This window comes from Anneissia japonica, unplaced genomic scaffold, assembly GCF_011630105.1.
Source record: "Anneissia japonica isolate Jap-2015-1 unplaced genomic scaffold, ASM1163010v1 scaffold288292_len1863012_cov191, whole genome shotgun sequence".
In the NCBI taxonomy this organism is placed as follows: domain Eukaryota; kingdom Metazoa; phylum Echinodermata; class Crinoidea; order Comatulida; family Comatulidae; genus Anneissia; species Anneissia japonica.
The window spans coordinates 562,331-569,702 of NW_022688773.1; the positions used below are offsets into that span (position 1 = coordinate 562,331).

Consider the following 7,372-nt stretch of genomic DNA (forward strand, 5'->3'; position numbering starts at 1 on the left):
AGATGTGTATAAGAGACCACCTAGGCCCTGGACCAAACTCGCGAAAAGTAGTTTTGTAGTTTTTGAAGGCGGTTTCAAACAGCAACAACGTGTTTCAAAATTGTTTATGAACAAACGTAATTATGAATGAATTATTTAGACAACCCAAACCATTGCTTGAATGTCGTGAGAAATCGTAGTAGGAATCCTAGTACAGCATGCACTGTAGTGAGTATAATTACAAATACTAGGCCTACAAACCAGTCCTACCATAGGCTAATTAATCGGGCTAGCATGGGCCTAACCTAGAATGGATAAGCCGCACCCCAAAATTCGGGATAGGTGGCGATGTTGTATGTCCGGTGAAAAATTTTTAAAAAATTGACGCGCAGGGTCTAAATCGACGCGCGTGCTGACGAAAGACCGTTTATTTATTTTGTTTGGCCTAATGGTGATTTCAAATAAAAATAAAATTTTATTTTTTGCCAGTTAGCACACCCTCCACCACGAGAAATGGAAATTCCAGAATTTTTTTTATTTGTTTTTAATACACCCTCCCATCCCCTGAAATTGAAAATAAGATATATATATTTGTTCCCTAAGTATATACATTTAAAACATTTATCAATCTCATTAATACACTGTTTACATTCATCTATAAAATTATATTGTTATTTTCTCCTCAGTCTGGATGCTTTTGACAAAATGATTGTGCTAAATAAAAAAACAATTTTTTTTTCGCCCTCCTCTATCGATCTTTAAACAAGTAAGTTCGCTAAACAAGGTATTAAAAAAGTCCCACCCTAACTGGAAAATAAAAGATGTTTGATTTATATTTAAGAATATAATGAAAAAAAAAAGCAAAGCAATGTTTGAAAAATGTTGGTGCTTTAAATAAATATTTTTAAAATTGCATCAAATTTTATGCACATAATTAAATTTTTTTAGTGATGTATGTTACAGTATAAAGTATCATAGTGTTGATGTATTTTTTTAAATTTTTATATGACAGAAAACCTACCATTGGTTGTTCAGTAAATTCGAACCACAACATTACACTGTTTCATCCAATTGGTTCGCTGCTTCTATTGCTATTGTATTCAGTGTATTATCCCTTTCCAGGTCAGCTGCTTTGTTCTATGGTAAGAATCATATTTTGTTTCTTTTATTCTGTTTCAACAGCAATTGAGATAGTTTATAATAATAATAATAATAATAATAATAAAGTAAGAACTTATATAGCGCCATTCAAAAAACCGAAGTAATTATCAGTGGCGCTTCATGTTATTGTTGGAATAAGTGCGTTTTGAGTGATTTTTTAAATAAAGGAATTGATGCTGATTTTTTAATGTGAAGTGGTAGTGCGTTCCAGAGTGTGGCTGCAGCAAATGAAAATGATCTGTGTTTGAAGGTCTTAGTGTTGGTGCGAGGGACAGAAATTAAATTGAGATCAGATGAACGTAGGGAACGGCCTGGCACATATTTGGGAAGAAGTTGATTAATGTATGTGTGTTGATTGAGAGTCAGTGACTTATAAGTCAGTAAAAGGATTTTATATTGAATTCTGGCATCAATTTGTAACCAATGAAGTTCACGTAAAATGGGGGTTATATGAGTGCGTCTGTTACTAAATGTTAGTATGCGTGCAGCAGAGTTTTGTAGTCGTTGAAGCCTGTTAATATTACAGGTCTCGCTCTAATTTAGACCACCTTTATGCAGCCCCAAATGAGCATCTACCTATCTTTTATTTTTATCATCATCATCATCATTTATTTATTTAAGTAAGTTTTCTTCCCTCTTCCAAGGGGTTACTGACTGTCACTCGTTCCATGCAGCTACACCATCTCTCCACTTCTTCCTGTCTTGTGCATCATACTCCTCCAAACCAATTTTTGCACTTTCTTTCTTCACCATATCTTTCCACGTCACCTTTGTCCGCCCCCTTACTCTTCTACCTTCAACTTCTAGATGCCAGGCTCTCTTTACTGGATCACCTTCGTCTTTACTTAGCACATGACCCATCCATCTCAAGCAACTCCTCATAATAACTTCCACAATTGTTTTACCTAGACCTAGACGTTCCATAAGCTCCTTTGTGTTCCTTCTTTCTGCCAGCTTATAATGCTAATATTTCTTAAAACGGTCTTAACTCTTAACTTCTCGAATAAAGCCGACTTTACCACTTAAACGGTCTTACAAAAGTCACTCTGCTAAAAGCATTGCTATAAAACATTCTTCACTTAGTCTGCTCTGAGTATTGAAATGCAAACAAGCACTCCCTCATAACATAAAACTGAGGGCGTTGTTCACTTGATCACAACATACATATTTATCAAAATGAACCTAAATAAACAAACATTTTTACAGATGCTGAGAAGCTTGTGGAATATTCGTTCGATACTTAGTCTTTGACAATCTAGGACTAGGTCTAGTACCTGTAATGCCATGATGAAAATGATTTAATACCATTTTAAACCTCCTCCGAGTATGCTTTAAAATTTAAGACGGCAAACTGGTTTGACCACGGTATATTAAAGGTCTATAATCGATAGCCAGTAGTGACATCACGATTAAAGCCGGCTAAGCATTAAGACCGTCCAAAGACCGCTTATAGTAATCCACCCCTGTACTCTAAAATGAGTTTTATTATAGAGCTTTGCGATTCGAAATGTTTAGTGGTAAAAGGAAGGAAAGTGTTTTCATGATTTGAACACAGGTCACTAAGGCTAGGCACACACTGCAGTGAGTTTCTATGACAATGGAATGTGTATATATCAGTTGCCAATCAAGATGTTTAATTTTTGGTTCCTAGGTTACCATGCTCCACTAGATGTCTACCCTACTTTGCACAAGACAGCAGATAATCCCAAAGTACATACACTGCATGCAAACAGGCAGGTGAATGTTTGCATCGGCAAAGAGTGGTATCGGTTTCCTAGCAATTTCTTCATGCCTGAAAAGTAAGTATGAATAAATAAAATTGTGAGGGAGTTAATAAAAGGGCTTGAATAAATGCAATTCATAAATAATTAATTGATCAATCAACTGAAAGCATCTTCAGGTAAGTTATAAATCGTGATCGGATTCATCTCTAACCACCAAGCACAAGCTCAGTGGTCAAGTGGTTAAGACACCAGGCTAGTTATCTAGAGGTCATGGGTTCGATTCCCATCCAAATCACTTGCCAGGTATTTTTTTTTCGCAAGAATTTGGGAACAGTGAACATTCAGTTTGATTATTATTTCTCCTGATGAAAAAAGGCCATTGGAATAGAATTGCAGTACCCACTACTACATGGGGATCGGAATCTTCACTAACCGCCAAGTGCAAGCTTATTGGTCGAGTGGTTAAGACACCAGGTACTGTAGTTATCTGGTGGTTGTAGGTTCGATTCCAACCTGAATCACGTGCGAGATTTTTTTCACAAGCATTTGGGAACGTACTGAACATTCAGTACGATAATACGTTGTGTATGGCAAATATCATTCGCATTAAGTTATTAATACTTTTTGATTTTCAGTTGGGAATTGCAGTTCATTCAATCAGATTTCAAAGGTCAACTTCCAAAGCCTTACTCATCACGACACGATGCAACACAGATGATTCCAACCCACATGAATGACATGAACTTAGAAGAGCCAAGTAGATATGTAAGTTGAGTTGAGGAATAGAGATGAATTGGTCTCAGATCTATCTATCATCCCCTTCCCTCAAAAAAAATAAATGCACCAAACCACTTCAACATATATTAACATATTGCAACAGTACGCTGGTTTTGGGATGCATGCCTCATTATATATTAAGGCAAAATAATGGCATTGTCATTAATATTTGTCAATTATTGTTGTTTTTGTATTAAAATTATTACTACTTTGTTTACATATTGTAGGTTGAGTTGACGAAATGTCACTATCTGATTGACCTTGACCTCCCAAAATCCACACCTTTAGAACCAAGATTCTCGGAATTGTCAGACCAGTGGGAGGCCATTGACAGCCAACCATTCCTTGACCAAGAAAGGTAAGTCAAAATAATAATAATATGTCATTTGACAAAAAACAGGTGACTTGCCTAAATATGGTCATGATGACATAACATCATGGCCAAATATAGGCACATCATGACTATATATGGGCACATCATGACTATATATGGGCACATCATGACTATATATGGGCATACAATAGTTTTTGGTCAAAGAAAGTTTGATAGTGTACACAGAGCTTAAGAGAAAAAAACTTAACTGGCACATCTTAGAGATGGACAGTGTTTTCAGTGTTTAAGGATTTAATATGAATTTTCATATTCTACTTAAATGCTGAGAAATAGTAATAGTTATAGTAATAATAAATAGTAATAGTAATAGTAATTTTAATTCTATCTATCATACACTATTGAGCATCCCTCAGTTAACTCTAAGGCTATGTTCTCACACGGCAGATTTTTGGTTAGCAGGATCCGGATCCTGTTAACCGTGAGCTGCCAAGCGTCCATGCGAGAAAATCCCAATCCGGGTACCAAGAATATGATGATCGAATCACTGGCCAATAAGAAACTGGAAATTGTAAATGCGTATGTGTGATTGGTCAATGGTAGAAACACGCTCAACTTGCTAACCAATAGCGCTTGCTAACCGTTAGCGGTATCCGGATACCGCTAACAGTTAGTGCTAACCGACTGGTGGTTCTCACACAGGTGCTGACGGTTAGCGCTAAATGTTAGCTCCCAATCCGATACTGCTGTAGGTCTCGTGAGAACCAGGCTGTATTTATTTCTTAATCATCGCAAGTTAATACAGGATTGTAGAAAAAAGTTAACATACGAAAAATATTAAGCCAAAACAGATTTACAATTAGGCCATAAACACATAAATATTCTGAAAACTAATGAATTATTTTTAATTTGAATAATGTTTAGTCAACAAATTCAAAAGGGTGATCTCCACAATCACCAACTTCGATGTACCTTGGTCAGTGGTCATATATCAAGTTTGTATCTCAACTGACTTCATGTAATTGATTATTTACAAAAATATATAAACTCAGAGATTATTTCAAACAAATTTTTGATAATTTTTTTTTTTTCCAATCTTTTATTTATAGCCCAACCCCATAATTATATCAGCTTGTGTGTTAACTAAATTAAAAATTAATTTAAAAATATTTAAATTTCCTCTTTATTTTCCAGATCTGATAGAATCTTCCGTGCTTTCTACATTCCGTTTGTTTCCTATAGGCATGTATCATATGGTAATTATACAGTTTTCAAAACAACAAGAAGGAAAGCACTGCCAAAAAGGAAACCTGCAGTCTAATGAAAGAAATGTTAGAATGGCAGAGATGAGTCAAAAAAGAAAAAATAATTTTAAATCAAATTACACCTGGATACTACTCTTATTACTAGAAGAAAGCACAGACAAAAGGGGAATGTAAATGTCAAAACTGTGAGTGTTACAAAGAAGGATTAGATCATGGAAGGGTGAATTGAAGCTGGGGTCATCTATATCCCCTGAATCTGCAAACAAGCAAACAAACAAAAAATCTATCGAAAAGTTAACCATCTCCACACTCAGCAAGCTTGTGTGTTTTTTATTTTTTCTTTTGTATGTCTTCCTGAAGTCAGCTGAACATTGGTATCAATGCATGCAGCAGAATGCAATGAAATGTGTTGGGAAAGCCCATTAAACTAGACCAACCTGAAGAGGGTTCTCCTAAGCTTGGACCCCAGAGGTGGGGTTAGATAGATAACATTGTCATTATGACAGGTGAATTAAGGCTTTGGAGAGGGATAGATAACACAATAGTGGAAGGGTGATTTAAGGGGTTGAGGGAGCAATAAATCATGGAAAAAAAAAATCTTTTATGAACTAAATTTTAAAGACAAAAAAAGGAAAGAGCCAAAAAATGTTTTTAGCAGAGTAGTTGGATTAAGGGTGATTTTTGATCACATAAATTGGACAAATAAACAGTTAAAAAGGAAATCACATATATACATGTAATTATGGCATCATTGGTTAAAGTTGTCCACCAAAAAGTTCCTATTACTGATTAAGTTCACATAAGAGTCAAAAGAAGAAGAAAGCTCATCTCATTTGGACTTTTCAATTATTTGACTTATGAATATTGTTTTTATTTTTCAAAAATTCAAATTCAACTTTTATTTCATAACAAAGGATTTGATAAAACAAGTAAACAGTACTGAAAAAATAATTAAAATACACATTGAAAAGACGTCAATTAGATATTAAAGATATATAAAAAGTTCAGTATTCAACATCAAAATATAAACAAACCTTATTGCAATAAAAAAAAAACATTACTGTTGATAAAAATAATGAAAAAATAATTAAAATACACATTCAAAAGACGTCAATTAGATATTAAAGATATATAAAAAGTTCAGTATTCAACATCAAAAGATAAACAAACCTTATTGCAATAAAAGAAAAAACATTACTGTTGATAAAAATAAATCGGGCACAGACTCTTCATTTCATTCACATCTAACAGCAAATACACTCGCCACTTTACAGGATAGAATGATGCTTTATAAACCAAGCCTCTTATTGAAGCTTAAGAAGTGCAGTTGTTTTAATCGTGTGAAAGTGCGTGCTGTGACATGAATAGAACCTATGACCCTGGGATTAGAAGGCAAGAAGTATTTGAACTACTAGGCTATTCAACTTCTTTCCTAGACTTGCCACAAGTTTCAAATTTATTGACTTTTCGTAGTATTAGCAACATTTCGGAAAGCGCCACCGGCGTCAGTTTAGGTGCGATAAAGTATACTATGGAACGCTATTGGTGTCAAAATCGATTTATTTTTAATATTTTGACTGATTAAGACAAAGTTTAGGGATTGAAACCCAGTCTACTCTTTTCCATGTGAATACTGTACTACTTTAAAAACAGAAATAAACAACCCAAACCTTTTGGAAGGAAGGAGAATTTAGTTTTGGGCAGAGGTAAATCATATGATACCTTAGTGATAAATAAAATGGTCAAAGAGGGGTAAATGATGGTTTTCAGTGTAGTCGGCATTTGGTTTAAACATTCATGTGATATGCAAACTATTTAACTGGGGCCTATATTGCATACACGTCAATTATATGATTGCGAAGATGCTTCAAAATTTAGGATGAAAATACGAATATCCCAGATAAAAGGAGAGAAATATAAACAAGAATATTGAGAATTATTACTTGAGAATTATTACTTAAGTATTTTGATGTACATGTATAATTATGTATTGATGTTATTGGGTGATGCTAAACTAACTCATGGTCCTTGGGTCAGATCTCAGACTAGCACACTTAAGGATTAGACGTTATGTTTATGTTTAAAAGAATACAAGGAATCATGAAACAATAAATTAATAAAGGTGTCAAACATCA

General features: G+C 34.4%; 1 protein-coding gene across 3 annotated transcripts in view; it reads left to right on the forward strand.

Annotated features, from left to right (window-relative positions):
- LOC117123109 (alpha-1,2-mannosyltransferase ALG9-like) overlaps positions 1 to 7,372 on the forward strand; it is a 35,480-nt gene extending 28,108 nt beyond the window's left edge. For all 3 annotated transcript variants that reach the window (XM_033268958.1, XM_033268949.1, XM_033268964.1), the window contains exons 14-18: positions 992 to 1,121; positions 2,792 to 2,939; positions 3,500 to 3,629; positions 3,869 to 3,999; positions 5,167 to 7,372. In XM_033268958.1, the coding sequence (XP_033124849.1) occupies positions 992 to 1,121; positions 2,792 to 2,939; positions 3,500 to 3,629; positions 3,869 to 3,999; positions 5,167 to 5,293 (666 nt within the window). In that variant the 3' untranslated portion in view covers positions 5,294 to 7,372. The remainder of the gene's footprint in view (positions 1 to 991; positions 1,122 to 2,791; positions 2,940 to 3,499; positions 3,630 to 3,868; positions 4,000 to 5,166) is intronic.